At 40.1% G+C, this 26,666-nt stretch overlaps 1 protein-coding gene across 3 annotated transcripts in view; it reads left to right on the top strand.

The window, feature by feature from the left end:
- LOC119562486 (acetylcholine receptor subunit alpha-like) overlaps positions 1–26,666 on the top strand; it is a 670,242-nt gene that overhangs the window by 478,759 nt on the left and 164,817 nt on the right. The window contains exon 8 of one of the 3 annotated variants that reach the window (XM_037875691.1): positions 17,436–17,456. The exons of the other annotated variants lie outside the window; for them this stretch is intronic. Coding sequence (XP_037731619.1) covers positions 17,436–17,441 — 6 coding nt within the window. The 3' untranslated portion in view covers positions 17,442–17,456. Of the gene's footprint in view, positions 1–17,435; positions 17,457–26,666 lie in introns of those variants that run through there. 3 annotated transcript variants of the gene reach the window in all.

Here is a 26,666-nt window from a genome sequence, read left to right as displayed (position 1 = left end):
AATCCGTAGGCTTGGGGTGCAGTTCTCTTTAATGACTCTAACGTCTCTTTCGTAGAATAGTTAAGTGGCCTCACCATCGTATGCATGTCGATCATGTAGTCCTTGAACGGCTCGCTGAAGCCTTGCTTCCTTTGCCGGACCTGGTCCGCCAGCCTGGTGAAGAAATCTCTTAGCAGAAAATATGTGTGCTTGTTGTTGGCGATGAACCATTTCAAAGCCCTTCATTTTAGCAACTCCGGCATCGCTCGAGGGATCATATCAAGCTCCAAACCGTACGTGTTGGCGGACCATTCTACCTGCTCCAGGAACTCGAATGGTTTTTCCGCCCCGTCGAACCTGAACGACCATTCCGACTGGCTTGGTCTCGGGGTCAGCGCTGCTGTTTTCTTATATTGGCTTGATTCTCTTCTGTGGGCCTCTTTTTGCATGTTGTCAATGCTGAGGCTTGCCACCAGGTTGTCCCCTTCAGCGTTCGTTAACGTAATGCTTGGGCCGGCTCTGTCGTGGTATGTCGCCTCCAGCTCGGCCCAGATGTCGACGAGTTGTGGATCGTTCTCTGTTTCTGAGTAATATTCCGATAAAGCCTTCCTCATGTCGTCTAGCCTGCCCTCCAGGGCGACATCAGGCCTCTTTGCGACATGGGCGAAGTCCTCCTTCTTAAGGCGGAAAATCCACTTCTTTCTCATTTTTATTGTGCTGTTCTCACTGTTGGGACAATCACGTTGGGCGCCAGATGTAACGAACTGATTTTGTTGTCTGCTCGCTACGATATTCGTGCGGCTATCTCAGAAGATTGTGTGTTCGTCCCACCAAATTTATATGACGTGATTGCCCCGTAGATCAGTGAGAAAACAAAGGGTTCTAATGGCAACAGTGGGATTTATTCTCGTGGTATTAGTACAGCGGGTGTGTGGCTGGGCTGGCTTCGGTATCTCCTTGCTCTGGTGCTCCTCCTTCTGGCTTGTCGACGCGTTGACTCGGCTTCCGCTTGGCTCCTGAGTCTCGGGACGCTCGTAGTGGCCGCCTCTGCATGCTCGCCGACGCGCTGCCTCGGGGTCGCTAGTTGCGCCTTAGACTCGCAGAGAGTTCGGCCTTGTGGGCTTAAGGAAGCGTCACCGTTCTCAGACTAGGGTGAACAAGCCTTGCTCTCCAGGCCGACGCCTTTCGAGGCAATACTCGTCCCTTGCTCTGTCCCGGACGGTCCCGCTAGGTTCTTGCTCAGATCGCGCTGACAGTCAAGGCTGCCGCCAGGAAGCTGCCTAGCAGTTCACTTTGCTTTACGCCTAGCGCAGAAGAACGTTCCACCCGGCTTCGCCCTAATGCTTGACGTCCGCGACGCACCTGCGCTCCCCAATGAGCTCCGCGCGGCGATGGTAACGTGGCTGCCGGAAATGTCTGCTGGCGTCGCTGCCGATGTCCTCTGCGCTGTCTCCTGACCAGTAGCTTGTCGTTCTGGCACTCGGGGAGTTGGGCGGTTGCTGTTCGGGAACTTCGCCGGTAATCGCAGGGCTCTCCAGGCGACCGCCTCTTGAAACCGCAAATCGATCTACCGCTCGTCCGTCACGTCAGGTCCTGCTTGGTCGGGCAAGGTACGCTGGGTCTCAGACAACTTTCCTCCCCAAGCAGACGGTTCTTCGTCGTAGGCCTCTTCCGCTTGTCTCTGACAGACCCGCCGGGCGACTCGCCAGGGTGTGGTCGTGACAAAGTTGGAAAAACGATCGCCTTGACTTAGCCGTGTGATGCCTTCCGGAACTCATACACTTGTGTCTCAATTCGGAGATTCCTGATGTCCCAATCCCGAACGTCTCGATGTAACGATCTTGCTCCTTGTATGCTTCCCACAGCGCTGTTTCCGACGACTCGCTTGGTTGTGGCTCCCTTGTAGATTACTTGCTTGACTGACTGTTCACTTGGTACTTTAACTGATCTTGAAGGTTTGACTCCTCGTGATCGACTGATCCAGCTACCAGCGCTCTGTGGCCTTATATAGGGCCTCCGGGAACCGTTAATTCCCTTTTGCGCACGGCCCGCTGGATCTCTCCACTCCGGGTCCAAAGTCCGTGCCTCCTGGTTGATCCACTTGTCCTCCACGTACCGCTTCCAACCTATGCTCTGCCCACAGCTGCCGTCCCGCTGATTCCCGTGATGCTTGTGGCACGCCTGTGTGCCGCTCCACTGCCGAGATGTGGCACTTCTTCTCCCGGTTCAAAGTTCACGGGAGAGTCCAAAGTCCGGTGAAGTTTCGTTATCCGCTTTTGCACACGGCACTCTTGCTCTGCCCGCCAAGTCTCCATTCTTTCATTCTCCGCTCCTTGGTCTTCAAACTCTCCTGATCTCCAACCGTGGTCTCCAAACTCTCTCGTTCTCCATCCAAGTCTCCAAACTCTCCTGTTCTCCATCCAAGTCTCCAAACTCTCCTCGCCGCGCCGTTACTACGCGAACTCGCCGCGTATCTGGTAAGCGGCCGGCCAACTGCTGCTGCTTCTATTTGTGGGGAGTTATTCAACTCCTCACAACTTGTAAGAAGTATCGCCAATAGTTACGGTTGAATTACGTTATTGTATTATGAAGGAACCTTGCAGATGTAGAAGTTTTTCGTCTAGCGAGACTGGCTCATTGAAGTCGTTAAGCATTATGGTGGCTGGCAGTATTTCTTCGAAATCCGGTATGTGTTCAGTTTTGATCAACTTACATTCTGGTTCTCGAAGGTTCAGCATAGCGTTTACGCAAGTATCATTGCTTAAGTCTAACAAATTTTCTGAATTACAAATTGTCTTATCACTATGGGATTCACAAGGATTTTTAATTGCAAATAATTCTCTCTTACATTCTAAAAAATTTTCGTATTTTATATCATTGATTACTTGGGCTTTTCTTATTGCTTTATTTTTAAAGTTCTACAATTATCCGTTTTAATGGTTGGGAGGCTAATAATAAAAATGAGGTCGTTGCCATTTGTGGCTAATTTAACTTTAGCAAATTCCAATAATTCCTCTATGTTAAAAAATAATTTATTTTCTTTTTTAAAAATATCTTCGACTACTGTGGTTTCTGTGCTTGTAAATACAAAATAATTTCTTGTGTTCGATTTGGCCCATGTAATTGCGTATATAATGTTGGTTATTTCTTCTTTTATTAATTGAATTTTATACTTTAAAATATTTGCTTTCTGATTTACGATTTCTTCCGAACTCTGGGTAACTTCCAGTATTGCATTAGTGGCATTAGTAAGTTGGTTAATTTTTTGATTAATTAATCTGTTAATTACTACCTGTTTATTGTTGTTTTCTAATTGCTCATTTATCTTATTTGCTAAGATCTCATGGTCGTGGTGGTCTGGTGATCCCGCCAGCCATTTACATGCGGTACCTATTGCTTCAATTGCCCTTCTCTGTCTTTTTTGAGTTTGAAGTATGCGTAAATCAGTATGGATCTGTTTTAGTTCGTAGGAAAGGTAGGGGTGAAATGGATGAGATGAGGTGAGTGAATGAAATGATTCTTCTAACTTCGCAAGAGTTTCTTCATAGCTAAGTAAGTTAAAGATGTGGATGATTTTAAATGTTCCGTCTTGCTTAGCCGCTAATCCGGTTTCGAGTGAGATGATTTGTGAGTTGGAATAGTCGAGGACTGTGGTTATCCCCAAGCATGTTGGTAAAAATAGTCTGAAAAACTATGTTCTTATATTACTTTTATGTATGATTTTTAATATGTGTTTTATAGTGGTCATTTTGTTTTCTGCTACTTTCTCAGCTTTGTATCTAGGTGTAAGTTTGCTTCCTAGCCTTCTATCTATTTTTACGTGGACTGTATCGCCTGGCTTAAAAAGTTTTGGTTGTACCTTGCCCTGATTATGATAATCGAGGTCGGCTGATTGTTTTTTTGGATTATCTGTCTGATTTCTTCTTGTTTTTTTTTCTATATCTTCTGCTTAACTGGAGATTGTGCTTCTAAAAAATGTGTCTATCGGACTTTCCTTTGTTACCGAATGGATCGATTTATTATATTCCTGAACTGCTTTAAAGACTAAGTCCTCAAATGTCATGCTCCCGTTGTCTTTTTTGAGGCACCGCATGATTTCGGATAGAGTTGAATGAAACCTCTCTATTTGTCCGTTACTTGTCGATGCGTATTGAGCAGTCGTGTGCACTGATATTTTGAGTTAGTCTTCTAACATAAACTTGATTGCTGCTGAGCCTAGTGAGCGTTCATTGTCCATTATTATCCATTTCGGCATACCGAAAGCAACGGATTCTTTATATCTTCGGATGCTCTTGACTCTAAAATTTTAACTTGAGCATATTTTGAAAATTTGTCGATTCCCGTTAAGACTCTATGTTTTTCTGTGATATAAATAACAATGTGAACTATTTCTCCCGGGTAATTCGGAATGGGAGTCAGTTTGATCTCTCCTTTTGGGGGGTGTCTATCGTATTTCGATTCTTTACAAGTTTGACAGGCTTGAAGTATTGTTTAAATTTTCTTTCTTGCTTGTGGAAAAAAATAGTTTTTTAAAATTTGTATTTTATTTTCTTTGCATTTCTATGGGCTCTTTTATGTTCGAGTGTTATTATTTCATTTTGTTGAGATTCTGAAGTTACGTCGTCTATTTCGTTTTGGGTGAACCTTACTTTAAATGATTTAGAGGAGGTGGGGTAAATGTTTTGAATTTTTTCCATTACTTCTTCGGAAGTAATGATTCCGTTTATAAGTTTAGGGTCAAGTCTGTCAGTTAAAATTGCTATAAGTTTTCTGTATAAGATTTTTATACCCGTTACTCGTAGAGTAAAAGGGTATACTAGATTCGTCGGAAAGTATGTAACAGGCAGAAGGAAGCGTTTCCGACCCCATAAAGTATATATATTCTTGATCAGGATCACTAGCCGAGTCGATCTAGCCGTGTCCGTCTGTCCGTATGAACGCTGAGATCTTGGAAACTATAAGCGCCACAATACTGGGATTAGGCATGCAGATTCCTAAGATTCCTGCGCAGCGCAAGTTGGTTTCAGCAGGGTGCCTCGCCCACTCTAACGCCCACAAACCGTCCAAAACTGTGGCTCCTACAGTTTTGATGCTAGAATAAAAATTTTAGCTGAAATGTATTGTTCTCATCAATACCTATCGATTGACCACGCCCACAAACCGCCCACAAACTTCAAAAAATCGTAAGTATGAACGTGGATATTTCGGAAACTATCAAAGATAGAGAATCGGGATCTCAGATTTAGATTCCGTAGCTTTGAACGCAGCGCAATTTTGTTCCGCGAATATGCCACGCCTACTATAACGCCCATAAGCCGCCCAAGCCTGTGGCGCCCACAATTTTCATGCTAGATAAAAATTTCTAACTGAAATGTATTGGTCTCGTCAATACCTATCGATTGATCTAAAAAAATTTTGACACGCCTACCCTAACGCCCACAACGCTTAAATCTGTCTTCCGCCGGTAGGTGGCGCATTTAAATTTCGCTTTGCTGCTTGCATATCTCCATTTCCCTTTGGTCCCTTAAGCTGAGTAACGGGTATCTGATAGTCGAGGTACTCGACTATAGCGTTCTCCCTTGTTGTTTAATAATATGTCTGTGATATGTTGGAAATGGTATTTCGAAGCTATAGGAATCTGTGTCGTCTGTCAGTAAATATATCTGGTTTTTAAATACATTAATTGGAGCTTCTACCGAAAATCCTGATGAACTGATAGAATTAATTTCAGCGGGGGCTCGGTATAACGCATCCGCTACTACGTTAGCTACTTCAGGCTTGTAGCGTTATGATTATTTACGCTATACCCGTAGAGGTAATGCCCTAGGCTTTGGAGGGTCCAAACTATAGCAAGCATCTCTCTTTCATTGGTTGCATAGTTCTCCCCGATTTTGACAGGTAGCGAGAAATAAACGTTATTGGCCTATGATTTTGTTCCAACACCGCGCCTATTGCGTAGCTTGAAGCATCGGTAGTCAGTTGGAATTCTTTTCCAAAATCTCGATATGCAAGGGTAACGTCTCTGGAGACGAGGGTATTTTTAAGTTTCTCAAATGCACTATGGGGAATTTGCCCACTTCTTTTGGCATTAATTAATAACTTAAAAACGAAGCAACATTTTAAGGTTTTGTTTATAGAATTAAGTATATAAAATTTAAAGGAAGTAATTTAAAAAAAGATTGGCGTGGTCCCGCCTTTTTTTTGAGAAAAAAAAAATTTTTTTCTTGTCAATCAAATAAAAAATTTTTTTTCTTGATTTTTTATTTTTAAAAGACCAAACTGATTTTAAAAAAAATATTGGCGTTTTTTATTTCCCATTTTTTTTTAGTGAAATTGTAATTTTTTGTATTGTTATCACTATAATTTTTAACAAAAATCCTATATATCAACATTAAGTAAGTAAAATTATGTTGTAAAATAATTTTAAAATAATCGTTATTTAATAAGAAATATAACTGCACACAGTTTCTCTTAAGATAACATCGAAACTGGCATTTACCAGACAAAAATGCGAGAAATATACCATATTAGGTAGAGGTCTTTAAAGCTAAATTTTAGAGAAAGTGCGCAAAAGTGCACCTTTATACTAACCGAGCTCAATTAGATTTAAATACTCTACAAGATAAAAAAGGTTTCAGAGGTGGAAACAGCTGGAATCACTTTGTAGCTCTATTTATAAATACAACTTAACTTAAAGATGTTTTTTTTTTGAGGTTAGAACTAGAACACGAATATACGAGCACGACAATCAATAAATACAATATTAAGGTCTCAAACACAAGTTACAAGTCCCTCTGATTGGATGGTGTTTCAAAAATCTCAGAGCTTTGTTTAGTCTTACACTTTTTGACAATTTAAACTATTAAGAATAATAGGCGCTTTACCAGCGCTGCCACCTCGTTGAAATAAAAACAGGCTTTAACAGCTGATAACTTAACAGTGGTGCGCACTGTTAAAGTTTTCTGTTAGTAACATTAGATATTGATGTTATCCTGATGCATTCTGATTAACAAAACCTATTTTTAACGACTTTTAAAAAATGGGTTTTGGCCAAAAAAAGTGGTCAAATTCCCCATAGTGAAATGCTGTAATCGCGTCTTTGCTCAGGTCTATAGCAGTTCTGCTTGACTTGGTCTTAGATATACGGCCTTCTTCGTCTCTTAGAAGGATGGTTAAAGGTTTTGCTATTTTTGCGTACACAGAGAAAAAATCGGATCAATATTGATATTGATATTGTCTCCCCAATTTTCACATATCACCTTTTACATATCAAATTAATACGAATTCATATCAGCATGATACGAATTCATATCAACATTTCTAATTGATATGATTTTGCATCATATTAATATATATTCGTATTAATTTGATATGTTTTTCATATCAATCGTAACATCGAAAAGTCTTCGAAAAAAAATTATGACTGTGCTTTCGTATTTTTTGTGTATTTATGGTATTAAGTATGGTACAAAAGATATTTTTTGACAGAATTGCCGCGGTCACTCTAACATTCGACGAAAAGTGAAAGTGTACAAAGTGAAACATTAACATATGTTGTTTCTTTATTTTTGCAAATGGTAAGTATCTCATTTTCAATTGTACTTGATGTTTGTCTAATTCTAAAATATTTATTTCTTGGACACTTTAACGTGCGCTTCGGTGGCTGACAACACATACTGCACTACACAAAGTCAAATGGCTGGCCAAGATGCTGAACTGGGCAAGTTGGCGTTCACCACTTCGCTGGGAAGCTTCTATCGAGGACAGAAGAAGGACTTCCTGGCGCTGATGCAAAGCTACAGGAGGCATCCGAGTACAGAGTGATCGGTCATTTATTGCTAAGTTCTAGAATAATTTTTATAATTGATCCGAAATATATAAAAAATAAATATTTACAGCGATCTTATGGGTTTTCAATATTTATTTTTTTATAAGATTCAAAAAAGAAAAAAACAAAACTGATTAATATTGATATTACAAACATATCAATCTGATATGAAAGTATATCAGTTTGATATGAAAGCATATCAGTTTGATATGAAAGCATATCAGTTGGATATTACAAAATACCACAATTTGGTCACAACTTTGATATGTGCGCATATCAATCTGTTATGAAATATACCAAATTGACATGTTCGAAAATATCAATTTCATATGTTCGAAAATATGAATATGATATGGCAACATAAGGGATCAGAATTGATATGCAAAAATACCCGATTGATGACCAGTTTTGGTATTTTATTTTCTCTGTGTGGGGAATAGGACGAAGTTCTGATGTCGCCTACTACTTTAGTTGTGTATGCTAACTTCGTATCGGGATTTGCGAAGAGGGTTTTGTGACTTTGTACGAGGAGATTTATGATTGATTTCTGAGACTCGGTCATATGGCCGACTTGTGGTCCAATTGTATTTACTGCTTGTGTTGCTAATTGGTGAATTTTAATTTTGCGCTTATTTCCAAGAATTAATGTATCGTTCTGTACATCTATAATTGCTCCTAGACTTTTCATTGTGTCATTGCCAGTATACCGTGGAAGGGTTTTTAGTGTTTCTAGTTAAAACAAGGAAGAACGCTATAGTCGAGTACCTCGACTATTAGATACCCGTTACTCAGCTAAAGGGACCAAAGGGAAATGGAGATATGCAAACAGCAAAGCGAGATTGAAATGCGCCACCTATCGGCGGTAGACAGATTTAAGCGTTATGGGCGTTAGAGTGGGCATGGCAAATTTTTTTTTGGGTCAATCGATAGGTATTGACGAGACCATACAGTTCAGTTAAAATTTTGTATCTAGCATGAAAATTGTGGGCGCCACAGGCTTGGGCGGTTTGTGGGCGTTAGAGTGGGCGTGGCATATTTTCGTAACAAACTTGCGCTGCGCACAAGGCTACGGAATCTAAATCTGAGATCCCAATTCTCTATTCTTGATAGCTTCCGAGATATCCACGTTCATACTTACGATTTTTTGAAGTTTGTGGGCGGCTTGTGGGCGTTAGAGTGGGCGTGGCACTCTACTGAAACAAACTTGCGCTGCGTAAGAAGCTCAGGAATCTGCACGCCAAATCTCAATAGCCTAGCTCTCATAGTTTCCGAGATCTCAGCGTTCATCCGGACGGACAGACAGACGGACAGACGGACATGACTAGATCGACTCGGCTAGTGATCCTGATCAAGAATATATATACTTTAAGGGGTCGGAAACGCTTCCTTCTGCCTGTTACATACTTTCCGACGAATCTAGTATACCCTTTTACTCTACGAGTAACGGGTATAACAAGGAAGAACGCTATAGTCGAATACCTCGACTATCAGATACCCGTTACTAAGCTAAAGGGACCAAAGGGAAATGGAGATATGCAAGCCGCAAAGCAAGATTGACGTGCGCCACCTACCGGCGGTAGACAGATTTAAGCGTTATGGGCGTTAGAGTGGGCGTGGCAAATTTTATTTTGGTCAGTCGATAGGTATTGACGAGACTAATACATTTCAGTTAAAATTTTGTATCTAGCATAAAAATTGTGGGCGCCACAGGCTTGGAGGGTTTTTGGGCGTTAGAGTGGGCATGGCATATTCGCTTTACAAACTTGCGCTGCGTACAAGGCTACGGAAACTAAATCTGTGATCCCAATTCTCTATCTTTGATAGTTTCCGAGATATCGACGTTCATATTTACGATTTTTTGAAGTTTGTGGGCGGGTTGTGGACGTTTAAGTGGGCGTGGCAAACTTTTTTTTAGGTCAATCGGTAGGTATTGATGAGAACAATACATTTCAGTTAAAATCTTTATTCTAGCATCAAAACTGTAGAAGCCACAGTTTTGGGCGGTTTGTGGGCGTTAGAGTGGGCGTGGCACTCTGCTGAGGCAAACTTGCGCTGCGCAGGAATCTCAGGAATCTGCATGCCTAATCCCAGTATTGTAGCTATTATAGTTTCCGAGATCTCAGCGTTCATACGGACAGACGGACAGACGGACATGGCTAGATCGACTCGGCTAGTGATCCTGATCATGAATATATATATACTTTATGGGGTCGGAAACTCTTCCTTCTGCCTGTTACATACTTTTCGACGAATCTACTATACCCTTTTACTCTACGAGTAACGGGTATAACAAGGAAGAACGCTATAGTCGAGTACCTCGACTATCAGATACCCGTTACTCAGCTAAAGGGACCAAAGGCAAATGGAGGTCTGCAAGCAGCAAAGCAAGATTGAAATGCGCCACCTACCGGCGGTAGACAGATTTAAGCGTTATGGGCGTTAGAGTGGGCGTGGCAACATTTTTTTTTGGTTAAATCAATCGATAGGTATTGACGAGACCAATACATTTTAGTTAAAATTTTTTATCTAGCATAAAAATTGAAGGCGCCACAGGCTTGGGCGGTTTGTGGGCGTTAGAGTGGGCGTGGCATATTCGCATAACAAACTTGTGCTGCGTACAATGCTATGGAATCTAAATCTGAAATCCCAATACTCTATCTTTGATAGTTTCCGAGATATCCGCGTTCATACTAACGATTTTCTGAAGTTTGTGGGCGGTTTGTGGGCGTTAAAGTGGGCAAACTTTTTTTATGTCAATCGATAGGTATTGATGAGAACAATTAATTTCAGTTTAAATTTTTACTTTAGCATCAAAACTGTATGAGCCAAAGTTTTGGGCGGTTTGTGGGCGTTAGATTGGGCGTGGCACTCTGCTGAAACAAACTTGCGCTGCGCAGGAATCTCAGGAATCTGCATGCCTAATCCCAGTATTGTAGCTATTATAGTTTCCGAGATCTCAGCGTTCAACCGGACAGACAGACGGACAGACGGACATGGCTAGATCGACTCGGCTAGTGATCCTGATCAAGAATATATATACTTTAAGGGGTCGGAAACGCTTCCTTCTGCCTGTTACATACTTTCCGACGAATCTAGTATACCCTTTTACTCTACGAGTAACGGGTATAAAAATTTCATGGGTGTATCTGAAATGTTAGGGAGCTTAAGTATTGCATATTGTGTTATTTTAGTGGTTTCTCCAACTGAGCTGACGGAAAATTGTTTCTCATTTTGTTTTGTTTTTGGTACTAATTGGTTTTGATTATAATTCTGATTTGAGCCTGTGTCTATTAAGAATTTTAGAATTTTTCCGTTCCCTGTGGTTACTTTAAAGTATGGTAATGAGGAACGATTTACTCTAAAAAATGAAGCTCTGACATATCTATGTATTCCTGCTGCTCAATATCGTTTTGCCATACACATTCTTCCTGAAGCTCGTTTACATTATTTTCTTCTGCCAACTGATAATACTCTTCTTCTGGGCTTGATGTAACTTCTTCTGAATTTTGCTGTGCATTGCTTCCTGTCTCCGGATGGATATGGAATTGCCTTGGCATTTTGTTAGTATTTGGAACGTTGGCAGTGCAGAGAGGTCTTTTCCCTGCATAACCATTATTTGCTGGTCTGTTCATATAATTTTTATGACGTGAGCGAATTGACTGATCGACATCCATAGGTACCGGTTTCGGTTAGGGTCGTGGGGGAGGTTTTGGTGTGTTGTAAGATGCTACTGCACTGGCCTGATTTGTATAGGGTTGGTTATAACATCTGAATTGGTTAGTCTGAGTAGCTGGGATTGTTCCATTTATGGGTACTAAATGTATTTGGTTTGCGTTATGATAGAGTTGTGGATAGAAGTTTTGCGGCAGATTCCGGTTTATCCCACGCTGCAGCGATCTCTCCTGAGTGCGGGCTTACTAGGGGCCTTCTCTGCACCTTTTTACACGTTCCCTCCGAACGGATACTAGAGGGATCACGGCGATTAATTTTTGGCCTGATTATCCCCGCTGGGCACAAGTCCTATTTTTAGGAGTGACAGTGTTGTTGTATTTCTAACAGCACTTTGCACTTCCGGGTCTCGGATTTTTTCTTCACTTCTCGCGGATTAGGCGGATGTTTGAACGAATCGTCGGAAAATTTTTTCGAACTTCACGAAACGCGGTACTTGTAGTCCTTTCGCGGCTTTCAATCAGGTCCCTGTTCGGGCGCCAGTTAAAAGATTGGAGATTAATTGATATAAAAAAAATCAATCTTTTCTTTATGGAGTTGGATTTAGAACTGATATTACTTAAGCTAAACAATTATTCATTATAACTACGGGTCGATCCATCGCTGCCACCGTCTCTGCCGCTGCGGCTGTTTCTGCCAGCGTTCTTCATTGTCATTGGCTGCTGCTCTTCCTCGCTGTCGCTGTTGACCAAATTTAGTTGTCATTGGCCAATGCATTTAAGTTATTGTTATTGTTGTATGCACTTGGCTGGGTTCGATCAACTTTGGAAATTGGCTATTCTGCATTCCCACGACCGCTAATTGAAAGGTGCAAGCTCAGCGCGCGTGGCTTAGCTCGTGTGAACTTTATTATGGGCATTGATTCTGCAATCAATGCTTACTTCTACTTCGGTCAACTTTGGCTTTTCAGCATTCCCACGATCGCTAATCAAAAGGTGCTAGCTCAGCGCACGTGGCTTAATTCGTGTGAGCTTTATTGGGGGCATTGGTTGTGCAATCAATGCTTACTTCTACTTAAGTCTGGATCTTTATATTATTTTGGGTGTTATCTTGTGTATACAGTGCCACAGCAAAGATTTGTGAAAAACCAAGTCAGATAAGTATATACAAGTATTAGAAAAATCTGAGGCAACAGTTTTTTGTACTTTGAGATTTTTTCTTTAGCGCATTATGAATCATGTATCCATCAGTATTATGTAGTGTATCGTGACGAATATTTTACAAGGTATCGTTATTTTTTTCTTTTCTACAGCCGATAACTAAAAAAAAATTGAACAACTTAATTTGTTCCATTTGAACCCAGATCTGAAGTAGACATTTTTAACGTGTACAGTAAAGTTTTTTCTGTGTATTTGTGTGTGAATTATCAGTTCGTCACCTTACCCTGCAACTTTAAAAAGTGAAAAAAAATATTTGCTTATGCCTTACCCTACAACCTTAAAAATTAAAAAAAAATATTGGCTTACGCTGGAATCATACCATCGAACTTTTACAGAAATATGCTACTGAGATGTGAACAACTTTCTGTTTTTAAACTTTTGCAAATATTTTTTATTGGAAAAGTGACATTTAAAAATTGAATCGTTCGTCACTATACCCTATTCTCCCCTAGCTTTTAATATAACCGTTATGTTACACGTGATTTTTTGACTTAACTTTTATCTATATCCCGTATTTACGAATTCTACTGATCTATAGGAATAATGAACAATTTATCTGTCACTCCCGATTTGGAACGCTGTTAGAGATTTATACATATTAGTTCTTGACTTTATTTCTGGCCAACTGGAGCTACAAATTCAGTAGCTTCTGTAAAACGTAGTTTATTTATATAAAGATGATTACAAAGCACAACACAAAAAATATTTTTAGTGATTGTAGTCAAAGCTGACAAGTTAAGATACTATACATACCAAAAGAGTGTGAGAGAGGACTACTATATATAGCCGCAAAGTTGAAAATGTACTACGATAGTCTGATCAAAACGAGTGATACACATAATGTAAAAGGAATTCGAATTATACCCGTTACTCTTAGAGTAAAAGGGTATACTAGATTCGTCGGAAAGTATGTAACAGGCAGAAGGAAGCGTTTCCGACCCCATAAAGTATATATATTCTTCATCAGGATCACTAGCCGAGTCGATCTAGCCATGTCCGTCTGTCCGTCTCTCCGTCTGTCGGTCCGTTCGGATGAACGCTGAGATCTCGGAAACTATAAGAGCTAGGCTATTGAGATTTGGCGTGCAGCTTCTTACGCAGCGCAAATTTGTTTCAGAAGAGCGCCACGCCCACTCTAACCCCCACAAACCGCCCAAAACTGTGGCTCCTACAGTTTTGATGGTAGAATAAAAATTTTAACTGATATGTATTGTTCTCATCAATACCTATCGATTGACCCAAAAAAAAGTTTGCCACGCCCACTCTAACGCCCACAAACTTCAAAAAATCGTAAGTATGAACGCGGATATCTCGGAAACTATAAAAGATAGAGAAATGGGATTTCAGATTTAGATTCCGTAGGTTTGAGCGCAGCGCAAGTTTGTTACGCGAATATGCCACGCACACTCTAACGCCCTCAAACCGCCCAAGCCTGTGGCGCCCACAATTTTCATGCTAGATAAAAAATTTTAACTGAAATGTATTGGTCTCGTCAATACCTACCGATTGATCAAAAAAAAACTTTTCCACGCCAACTCTAACGCCCACAACGCTTAAATCTGTCTACCGCCAGTAGGTGGCGCATTTAAGTCTCGCTTTGCTGCTAGCATATCTCCATTTTCCTTTGGTCCCTTTAGCTGAGTAACGGGTATCTAGTCGAGGTACTCGACTATAGCGTTCTTCCTTGTTTAATGCTAGATTGATTTGATTTCCAACATAGAAAATCGATTCACGGCCTGTTGCAGAAGGCTCATGAATTGATAGCATTCCCTTCCTAACAGTTTTCGTTGGCCCGTAAAAAGACTCCATAGCTGATCCGATCCGATAATTACATCAATGTCTCCAAGGGTAGCGAATGTGGGGTCGGCCTAGTCTAGTGCAGGCCTTGTAGATCTCTCCAGAGAGTTGTAACTGCGGCTTGAGAAGGAAGACCCATAATCGAAATGCGCGCATGGGTACGAGGTGCGCCATTGAATGAAAGCCTCCGTGGCCAAGGTGATAGTCGATCCGGAATCCAAAAGATTTCGGCAAAACGTCTGTTTACCACATATGTTCACGACTTAAGCTAGTATGGTGGGCACCATGGTCTGGGTTCGAGCAAGAAGGGCAGTCTCTACGGAGAAATTGGATATTCCGGCTGGTAGAGCTTCTGTTCTTGTACCGCTGCTGTCCGGTTTGTTATTGGCTGCGGGCTCACGTTCCTCTTCTGAATCTTGATGTACCAGTGTATGATGTAATCCTTTGCAGAAATGACATCTGAATTTCGAATTGAAACTACAATTTATGAAGCTTTGCGAATGATCGACGGTATGGTATTTCCATTGATAGAAAATGAGTGCAGGCCATTATCGAAAGCGGTTGTGTGCAGACAGTACAAATCTTTAAATATGAATTCCCGTAAACCTTGGGAGTAGATTAACAAAATTCCAGTGAGTCGCATCGTTTGAGCAGCGTTCTGGCCGTTCCGCCCAAGATTGGCGGGTTTTCATATCCAGTTTGCCTAGTAGTATGTGTATTAGTGTATGGGTCCCACTGATCACAACCAAGTGTGTGAAATAATCGAATAGACTCGTCAGCTCCATCGGCTACCTTGAACAATCGAGCTACTCCCGAAGCTGAGACGTTTTGTAACGCCAAAAAACCAGCAATAAAAGACCGCGTTATTAGTGGCTTTTTGTCGTACCGATGTACTAGTTTATCCCAGGCTTCAACATAGTTTTCCTCCAAGTTTTTTCACCAAGTTAAGCACTTCTCCATCCAAATAGGACGTAATGGAATTTCTGGCATCTGGTGAGGTTTTCGCGTCGATCCACAACCCCAGAAACAGATCACAAAATTTAGTCCTATCTTCGTAGTTGCCACGAAAAATTGGAATCTTGATTATTTCCGTGTGTGTATTTGATTCCCGAACCTGCTCCAAGAATTGAGTTTGCGAAGCCACCAGCTGTGCTTGCGAGGTAGCTCATCGTTCAAGTGGCTCCTCCACATTGGCGATCAGGGTAGACGAATGAGAGTTTGTCCGTTTTCTCTCAACGATGGCATCTGATAACAACGCGTGCAATTCGTAGTACTTAGTTTCGTATTCGTGCAGATCGTCGGGTACGGCCAAATCCTCTACCTGAGAGAGGGAGTATCTTTCCGCAGACACCTTCTTAATTTGGTCGAACGTGTCCATGATATGGCGAAGATGATGTTCTAAAGTGAATTCCGAGGAAGCATGTGCACGTGTGAGTTGTGCCTTGCCAAACACAAGGTGCCCATTTAAGGTTTCCAGCGAAATTTTTTAGTTTCAGGTTAAAATACTCCAAAGTTTCGACGCTTAACTTCCCGTATAATTCAAAGTTTCAATGTGTGTGTGTGTTTTAGGGATGACCAATAGAGATACACAGTAAACTTCGCGACAGGGTCTACTGCCTTACAGGTATTCCCTATTCCTTAATGGGTATTATCCAATAATAATATAACAACAAACTATTTACAACTAGTCCATTAATTCCGAACAGGTGGTTATTCGTGCATCGTAACAATATTCTTTTGGCCAGAACCTACTTTCTTTGCGAGGATACGTCCTTCAGGATGTCCATGTAGGGAGCGGAGTCCCACTCGGCATGCTCCTTCCCAATGGACTTCCCAATGGGCTTCCCAATGGGATTACCTCCAGCACATTTGCCCTGCTTTGCTATTGCTTTCTGTGGGTCAAGTCCCTCAATGATGGGCTACAGATTGGATTAGGCGTCCTTTTTCGTCTGCACTGTCCTCCTGTAGGCGATTTTGGGATTTTCCTTCATTTATTTTAACTTTTTGCAGAAGGAAGCGTTTTTGACCTCAGCAAGTATTTATATTTTTGATCAGCCGAGTTGCCTGTCCATCTGCCCGTCCGTATGTATGACCGCTAAGATCACGGAAACTATAATAGCTACAAAGTTGGGAATAGGCATGCAGATTCTACAGACTCTTGCGCAGCGCAAGTTTGATCCAGCAGAGTGACCACACTTTTAATTCAAGAAAGAACCTTTGAACCAAAATGTTTTTTTTCGACTGACCTTATACAAATTTGCCACACCCACTGAAGTCTGCCAGGCCCACAATTTAAAGGTTTGGTACAGAAGTACATCGAACTTTGTTTTGTTTATCAACACAAATTAATCCATCCCAATTGGTAAAATCGAACCATCCATAAAAAAGTTATGAGCAACCAGACGGGAACAGGTTTTTCTGGGTGTACCATGTGCGCATACTGCGCTGCTACCTCTGTCCAAAATATCTATATGTTTTTAACACGGTTTTACAAAAATATTCTTTATATTATCGAGGATTCGGAAATGTCTTCTTTTTAGTATCATTATGACTAACTGTTTTTCTAATAACTATTAATTACCTGTCCGGCAAAATTTGTTTCACAGTATTTGTCTAAACTAAAAGGTAATGCCACTTTCTTAGTGAGAGATCTGTATCCCTTTTATATGAGTTGCAATGTAAGTACGCACACATGTTTTTGTATAACTTATTGAAATTTATTTGACATTAAATATAATTAAGATAGAAAAATATTTTGTAAACTAGATTAGAAATATAATTAATAAGATTCAGTATAACCTTTTAAAATGTTTTATAAAAAATTATGAAACATATATGTCTATGAATATTTGATAATCATAAAGTATTATGCAGAAATCACTGCAGCACTTTGGCTTGTCTACTATGGTAACAGGAGTTATGTTAAAATGTATATTTTTCAGTGCTGATGGTCATTATGAAGTGACACTTATGACAAAAGCAATAGTTTATAATAATGGACTGGTGATTTGGCAACCTCCTGCCGTGTATAAGTCCTCTTGTTCAATCGACGTTGAATATTTTCCGTATGACGTACAGACCTGCATCTTAAAATTAGGAAGTTGGACATATGATGGTTTTAAGGTGCTACTCAAATTTAATTTTACTCTAAGACGTTTGAATTCAATTTTTAACCAATTTTAGACGTTTTGATATTTAACCGCATGAAAAAGTTTTTAATAAGGAATGACGAAATCTAGAAACTTGGTATCTTTTATTTATTTCTAATTAATTCGACGAACATTTTAATTTTTCGGTTTGCTGCTTTGGATTGTGTTAAATACTTCAGAGAATGTGCATGGGACTTCTTTAACACACATTTAAAGAATTATAGTAGACAACAAATATTTTTAAGAGTTAAATTGTAATTTAAATGTATATATCGCGCTGGCTTACACTGTTAATTCGCTCCTCTTCTTCAGATCCCCCTAAGTCTTAGTTAATGTAACAATAAACATTTTATCACTTCACGTAATACTCCGACAAGTTTTCCGTTTGTATACCTTTATAGTTCCAGTCATAAGTTTGCAATGTCACCTTAAATGTGAGAGAGAGACCTAAAATTGGAAAAAAAATTCGTATTTTAAGGAAGGTTATCCCTGTATGTATGAAATATTGCTGTATAAAATATATGTTGGGTTAATTATACCCGTTACTCGTAAAGTAAAAGGGTATACTAGATTCGATGGAAAGTATTTAACAGGCAGAATTAAGCGTTTCCCAAAAAGTATATATTAGGTTGTCAAAAAAGTTCTGATGTATTTTTATTAAGTAATGGACAATAATGCGATTCAAGTCAAATATGTGCCGTTTTGTTCGATGACGCGTTCCCAACGAGATGCCAACTTCATAATGCCCCTCTTATAGAAACTCGCTTCTCTATTGGCAAAAAAACTCGCAGAGTCAATTTTCACAGGATTCTCTTGTGGCCAACTTCAGACTACCAAGCGCGTTCGCCATGGACAGAAACAGGTGGTAATCACTTGGTGCGAGATCCGGACTATACGGTAAATGCAAAAGAAGCTCCCATCCGAGCTCCCGGAGCTTCTGGCGCGTCAACAAAGATGTGTGTGGCCTGGCGTTGTCCTGACGGAAGACAATTCGGCCTCTGTTGATCAAAGATGGCCTCTTCTGCATGAGTGCTATCTTCAAGCGGTCCTGTTGTTGGCAGTACATGTCCGAATTGAGCATTTGGCCATTGGGGAGCAGCTCATAGTGGATGATTCCCTGCCAATCCCACCAAACACACAAAATAACTTTCCTGGCCGTCAATCCAGGCTTGGTCACCGTCTGGGCCGCATCACCGCTTTTCGACCACGACCGTTTGCGCCTTTCGTTGTCGTAAGTGACCTACTTTTCATCGCCAGTCACCACATGCTTCGAAAATGGGTCAATTTTGAGATTCGCATGCGCCGATACGGTCAAAGGTGTTTTTTGCGTCAATTCGTTTGGCACCCATACATCGAGCTTCTTAGTGACTCCAAGCTTCTTCAAATGGTTAACAACGGCTTGATGACTCATGCCCAGCTCTTGACTGATGCTACGGCTGCTACTATACCGGTCTCTTTCGACCAATTCAGCGATTTTATCGCTATTTTCGACGACAGGCCTTCCGGAGCGTGGCGCATCTTCGACCACCTCTACACCAGAACGAAAACGTTAATGCCATCGTTGTCTATAAACTGCACAAAGCTTATAGGCGGCTTGAGATGCATTTTTGCCTTTATTGTAGTGGTACTGTAAAATATCCCGTATTTTGTCTTTATTTTGCTCCATGTTTGCGACACTTTAACTCACGAACGACTAAAAAGAAACAACAATCAATAAAACACGTGTTAGCGCGTGAAAAGAGCTTTCCAAAACGGTAAAGCATGACCCGATGCAACTAGAACTACGCGCTTGCAGCGACAACTAGCGAAAATACCTAAAGACTTTTTTGACAACCTAATATATTCTTGATCAGAATAACTAGCCGAGGCGAACTAGCCCTGTCCTTCTGTGCGTATGAACGCTGAAACTATAAGAGCTAGAAATTTGGGACTTGGCAAGCAGACTTTTAACTGAAACGTATTGTTCTCATCAATACCTATCGATTGAACAAAAAAAAGTATGCCACACCTACTTAAACGCGCACAAACCACCCACAAGCTTCTCAAAATCGTAAGTATGAACGCAGATATCTCGGAATTTATCAAAGATAGAGAAGTGGGATTCCAGATTTAGATTCCGTAGCCCTGTACGCAGCGCAAGTTTGTTATGTTATTATACCCTTGCAGAGGGTATATTTATTTCAGTCAGAAGTTTGCCACGCAATGACGGAGACGTTTCCGACCCCATAAAGTATATATATTCTTGATCAGCATGACTAGACGAGTCGATCTAGCTATGTCCGTCTGTCCGTCCGATTCTACGCAAACTAGTCTCTCAGTTTTAAAGCTATCGGGCTGAAACTTTCCCAAAAGTCTTATTTCTTTTGCGGGTAGTATATAAGGTGGAACCAGTTGGATCGGACAACTATATCTTATAGCTCCCATAGGAATAATCGGAAAAAAGTTTTTAAATATTATATCTTTGGTGTTTTTTAAGCTCCTAAGCTTGGAAATTACATTTTTTAGTTAGTTTTCAGTTTCGAATAAAATTTTATCGAAATCGGACGACTATATCATATAGCTGCCATAAGAACGGTCGGAAAATTGGTGGAAAAATAAAATGAAACAAATTATAGCTTCGGTGTTTTTTAACATAAAACCTCCTACGCTTGGAAATAACATTTTTTAATTTGTTCTGAACTTCGAATTTAATTTTATCAAAATCGGACGACTATATCATATAGCTGCCATAGGTACGATCGGAAAATTGGTGGGAAAATAATATGAATCAAATTATTGCTTTGGTGTTTTTATACCCGTCACTCGTAGGGTAAAGGGGTATACTAGATTCGTCTATTCGTCTATGTAACAGGCAGAAGGAAGCGTTTCCGACCCCATAAAGTATATATATTCTTATATATATATATATTCTTAATCAGGATCACTAGCCGAGTCGATCTAGCCATGTCCGTCTGTCCGGATGAACGCTGAGATCTCTGAAACTATAAGAGCAAGGTTATTGAGATTTGGCGTGCAGATTCCTGAGCTTCTTACGCAGCGCAAGTTTGTTTCAGCAGAGTGCCACGCCCACTCTAACGCCCACAAACCGCCCAAAACTGTGGCTCCTACAGTTTTGATGCGAGAGAAATTTTGACTGAAATTTAATGGTCTCGGCAATACCTATCGATTGACCCAAAAAAAATTTGCCACTCTACTACTCTAACGCCCACAAACCGCCCAAACCTGTGACGCCCACAATTTTCATGCTAGATAAAAAAAAGTTTTAACTGAAATGTATTGGTCTCGTCAATATCTATCGATTGATCCAAAAAAAATGTTGCCACGCCCACTCTAACGCCCATAACGCTTAAAGCGCATTTCAATCTCGCTTTGCTGCTTGCATATCTCCATTTCCCTTTGGTCCCTTTTGCTGAGTAACGGGTATTTAATAGTCGAGGTACTCGACTATAGCGTTCTTCCTTGTTTAACATATAACCTCCTACGCTTGTAAATAACATTTTTTAATTAGTTCTGAATTTGGAATTTAATTTTATCAAAACCGGGCGACTAAATTATATAGCTGCCATATGAACGATCGGAAAATTGGTGGGAATATAATATGAAACAAATTATAGCTTCGATGTTTTTTGACATATTATCTTATACTATTGGGAATATCATTTTTTGTATTTTTAAATTCAATAATTATAACTGCAAGGGTATACAAACTGTTTGTTATGCCACGCCCACAAAACGCCCAAACCTGTGGCGTCCACAGTTTTCATACTTTATAAAAAATTTTAACTGAAATGTATTAGTCTCGTCAATACCTATCGATTAATCCATAAAGAAGTTTGCTTCAGCAGAGTCTTGATTCAAGAAAGAGCCTTTGAACCGAAATGTTTTTGTTTCGACTGACCTAAAAAAAGTTGCCACATCCACTGAAGTCTGCCTTGCCCACAATTTAAAGGTTTGGTACAGAAGTTCATCAAACTTTGTTTTGTTTATCAACAAAAATTAATCCATCCCAATTGGTAAAATCAAACCATCCATAAAAAAGTTATGGGCAACCAGACGGGAACAGGTTTTTCTGGGTGTACCATGTGCGCATACTGCGCTGCTACCTCTGTCCAAAATATCTATATATTTTTAACATGGTTTTACAAAAATATTCTTTATATTACCGAGGATTCGGAAATGTCTTATTTTTAGTATCATTATGACTAACTGTTTTTCCAATAATTAATATATAGGCATATGCTTAAAATACATCGTCTTATTTATATTATTATATTTATATTAAAAAAATTTATTTAAGTTACCTGTCCGGCCAAATTTGTTTTATAGTATTTGTCGATCCAATTAAGAGGTAATGCCACTTTCTTATTGAGAGATCCGTATCCCTTTTATATGAGGTGCAATATAAGTACGCACACATGTTTTTGTATAACTAAGTGAAATTTATTTGACATTAAATATATTTAAGATAGAAAAATATTTTGTAATCTAGATTAGAGATATAATTAATAAGATTCAGTATATGAATATTTAATAATCTTAAAGTATTATGCAGAAATCACTGCAGCAATTTGGCTTGTCTACTATGGTAACAGGAGCTATGTTAAAATGTATATTTTTCAGTGCTGATGGTCATTATAAAGTGACACTTATGACAAAAGCAATAGTTTATAATAATGGACTGGTGATTTGGCAATCTCCTGCCGTGTATAAGTCCTCTTATTCAATCGACGTTGAATATTTTCCGTATGACGTACAGACCTGCATCTTAAAATTAGGAAGTTGGACATATGATGGTTTTAAGGTGCTACTCGAATTAAATTTTACTCTAAGACGTTTGAACTCAATTTTTTAACCCGTTTTAGACCTCTTGATATTTAACCGCATGGACAAGTTTTTAATAAGGAATGACGAAATCTAGAAACTTGGTATCTTTTATTTTTTTATAAATATTTTGACGAACATATTAATTTTTCTGTTTGCTGCTTTGGATTGTGTTGAATACTTTAGAGAATGTGCATGGGACTACTTTAAACACATTTTAAAAACTAGAGTAGACAACAAATACTTTTAAGAGTTAAATTGTAATTGAAATGTATATATCGCGCTGGATTACACTGTTAACTCGCTTCTCTTCTTCAGACCCCCCTATGTCTTAGTTAATGTAACATTAAACATCTTATCCCCTCAAGTAAAACTCCGACAAGTTTTCCATGTTTGTATGCGATATTTCATACATTCAGGGATAACCTTCCTTAAAATACGAAATTTTGTTTCCAATTTTCGTATTTTAAGGAAGGTTATCCCTGAATGTATTCCGACCCCATAAAGTATGTAATAGGTTGTCAAAAAAGTCCTGAGGTATTTTTATTGAATTTTTAATTTTTCATAAAATAGGTTATAATAATGCGATTCAAGTCAAATATGCGCCGTTTTGTTCGATGTTGCGTTCCCAACGAGATGCCAACTTCATAATGCCCCCCTTATAGAAGCTCGCTTCCCGGTTGGCAAAAAACTCGGACAGCCAATTTTCATAGGACTCCCGTGTGGCCAACTTCAGGCTACCAAGCGCGTTCGCCATGGACAGAAACAGGTGGTAATCACTTAGTGCGAGATCCGGACTATACGGTGGATGCAAAATTACCTCCAATCCGAGCTCCCGGAGCTTCTGTCGCGTCACTAAAGATGTGTGTGGCCTGGCGTTGTCTTGATGGATGACAATTCGGCCTCTGTTGATCAAAGATGGCCTCTTCTGCATGAGCGCTGCCTTCAAGCGTTCCAGTTGTTGGCAGTACAGGTCCGAATTAAGCGTTTGGCCATAGGGGAGCAGCACATAGTGGATGATTCCCTGCCAATCCCACCAAACACACAGAAGAACTTTCCTGGCCGTCAATCCAGGCTTGGCCACCGTCTGGGCCGCTTCACCGCTTTTCGACCACGACCGTTTGCGCCCAACCTTGTCGTAAGTGACCCACTTTTCATCGCCATTCACCATACTCTTCAAAAACGGGTCGATTTAGTTGCGATTCAGAAGCGATTCGCATGCGTCGATACGGTCAAAGATGTTTTTTTGCGTCAATTCGTGTGGCACCCATACATCCGAGCTTCTTAGTGACTTCAAGCTTGTTCAAATGGTTTATAACGGTTCGATGACTCATGCCCAGCTCTTGACTGATGCTACGGCTGCTACTATACCGGTCTCTTTCGACCAATTCAGCGATTTTATCGCAATTTTGGTTGACAGGCCTTCCGGAGCGTGGCGCGTCTTGACCACCTGCACAGCAGAACGAAAACGTTTAAAACATCGTTGTTGCGTTCCCAACGAGATGCCATCTTCATAATGCCCCTCTTATACAAGCTCGCTTCCCTATTGGCAAAAAAACTCGGAAATCCAATTTTCACAGGACTCTCTTGTGGCCAACTTCAGACTACCAAGCGAGTTCGCCATGGACAGAAACAGGTGGTAATCACTTGGTGCGAGATCCGGACTTTACGGTAAATGCAAAAGAACCTCCCATCCGAGCTCCCGGAGCATCTTGCGCGTCACCAAGGATGTGCGTGGCCTGGCGTTGTCCTAATGGAAAACAATTCGGCCTCTGTTGATCAAAGATGGCCTCTTCTGCATGTTTGCAGCCTTCAAGCTGTCCAGTTGTTGACAGTATTCCCTGCCAATCCCACAAAACACACAAGAACTTTCCTGGCCGTCAATCCAGGCTTGGCCACCGACTGGGCCGCTTCACCGCTTTTCGACCACGACCGTTTGCGCCTTATGTTTTCGTAAGTGGCCTACTTTTCATCGCAAAATCACCATAAGCTTCAAAAACGATTCAGCGATTCAGAAGCGATTCGCATGCGTCGATACGGTTTTTGAGTCAATTCGTGTGCCACCCATACATCGAGATTGTAAGTGACTCCAAGCTTTTTCAAATGGTTAACAACGGTTTGATGACTCAAGCCCAGCTCTTGACTGATGCTACGGCTGCTACTATGCCGGACTCTTTCGTCCAATTCAGCGATTTTATCGCAATTTTGGGTGACAGGCCTTCCGGAGCGTGGCGCGTCTTCGACCACCTGCACAGCAGAACGAAAACGTTTAAAACATCGTTGTGCGGTGAATATGGAAACTGTATCGGGTCCATAAACTGCACAAATTTTATTGGCGTCTTTAGATGCATTTTTGCCATTACCGTAGTAGTACTGTAAAATATGCCATATTTTTTATTAACTTTATTATTTAACTTTTTTCTTTAACTCACGAACGACTAAAAAGAAACAACAATCAATCAAAAACGTGTTAGCGCGTGAAAAGAGCTTTCCAGCCCAAGTTTGTTTCAGTAGGGTGCCACGCCCACTTTAACGCCCACAAGCCTTCCAAATCTGTGGCTCCTACAGTTTTGATGCTAGAATAAAAATTTTAACTGAAATGTATTGTCCTCATCAATATCTATCGAATGACCCAAAAAAAGTTTGCCATGCCCACTTTAACGCCCACAAACTTCAAAAAATCGTAAATTTGAGCGCAGATATCTCAGAAACTATCAAAGATAGAGAATTGGGATCTCAGATTTAGTTTCCGTAGCCTTGTACGCAACGCAAGTTTGTTACGCGAATATGTCACGCCCACTCTGACTTCCACAAGCTGCCTAAGCCTGTGGCGCCCACAATTTTCATGCTATATAACAAATTTTAGCTGAAATGTATTAGTCTCTTCAATACCTATGGATTGACCCAAAAAAAGTTTTCCACGTCCACTCCAACTCCCATAAATCTTTCTACCGCTCGCATAACCATGTATCGCGGGTAGATGGCGCATTTCAATCTCGCCTTGCTGCTTGCATATTTCAATTTCTCTTTGGTCCCTTTAGCTGAGTAACGGGTACCTGATAGTCGAGGTACTCGACTATAGCGTTCTTCCTTGCTTTTTTTTTAATTTCGTATATTTTTAAAATTAGTGACGAGTTTTTCGAACAGGTGTTATCAATACTTTCTCATTTTTAGAGCAAAATTTCCATATTTTGTTTGTCAAAAAGTAATCTTAAGTCGCCCATAAAACTTGAAAATCGACCATAAAATTATAAAATCGGTGACCTAGCGGTCATCTGAATGGCGTAAGGGCGAGAAGACTCCTCGAGGGGTCAACATATAATTTTCCTTCTGTTGCAAGTTTTTAAAACTGTTGAACCACCCTGAGCGCAAAAGTAATAAAATGTAAAAAAAAATGAACATAAGCTCAGTTTTTTTAAAGTTTTTTTTTTGTCGAAAATATAGTTTTTTGTCTTTAGCGAGTATAAAAAGTAAAAACCAGCAAAATGCTATATGAACCATTTTTAGCGCATTGCGAATCGCGAAAGGCGATTCTGTACTGTAGATGATTTTTGATTTTCATATTTATTTCTCTGGTTAAGTTTAAAGACTATTTTCTGGTGTTATGATTCTTATTAACAACTCAACAAGATGCGTTGATTGACTCAATATTAATCTTATCTTCTCATTCTCTCAAATTTTTATATAAATCAAATAATCTTAAAGAGAAAGTAAATGTTGCGCCGTTCCTCGGAAATGTTATGGAAATCCAAAAAATTAATATTAACTAAAGGCACACAACATCGTTTGTAAGGCGCTTGAACGTTTAAACAAAAACTACCCAATTAACTTAAAACAAGAAAAGAAGTTAACTTCGGCAAGTCGAAGTTTGTATACCCTTGCAGTTATAATTATTAAATTTAATTCGAAATTCAAAAAAATACAAGAAATGATATTCCCAATATTATAATAATATCGTGTTTCATATTATTTTCCCATCTTTCCGATCTTTCCTATGGCAGCTATATGATATGGTCGTTTGATTTTCATAAAATTAAATTCGAAATTCCGAACTAGTTAAAAAAGGTTATTTCCAAGCGTAGGAGGTTTTATATTAAAAAACACCAATGATATAATTTATTAAAATTTTTTATCCGATTATTACTATGGGACCTCTAAGATACAGTTGTCCGATCCGGCTGGTTCCGAACTATATACTTCTTG

Source organism: Drosophila subpulchrella, unplaced genomic scaffold (assembly GCF_014743375.2).
Source record: "Drosophila subpulchrella strain 33 F10 #4 breed RU33 unplaced genomic scaffold, RU_Dsub_v1.1 Primary Assembly Seq52, whole genome shotgun sequence".
NCBI lineage: Eukaryota > Metazoa > Arthropoda > Insecta > Diptera > Drosophilidae > Drosophila > Drosophila subpulchrella.
This window is presented reverse-complemented; position numbering and strand designations above follow the sequence as displayed.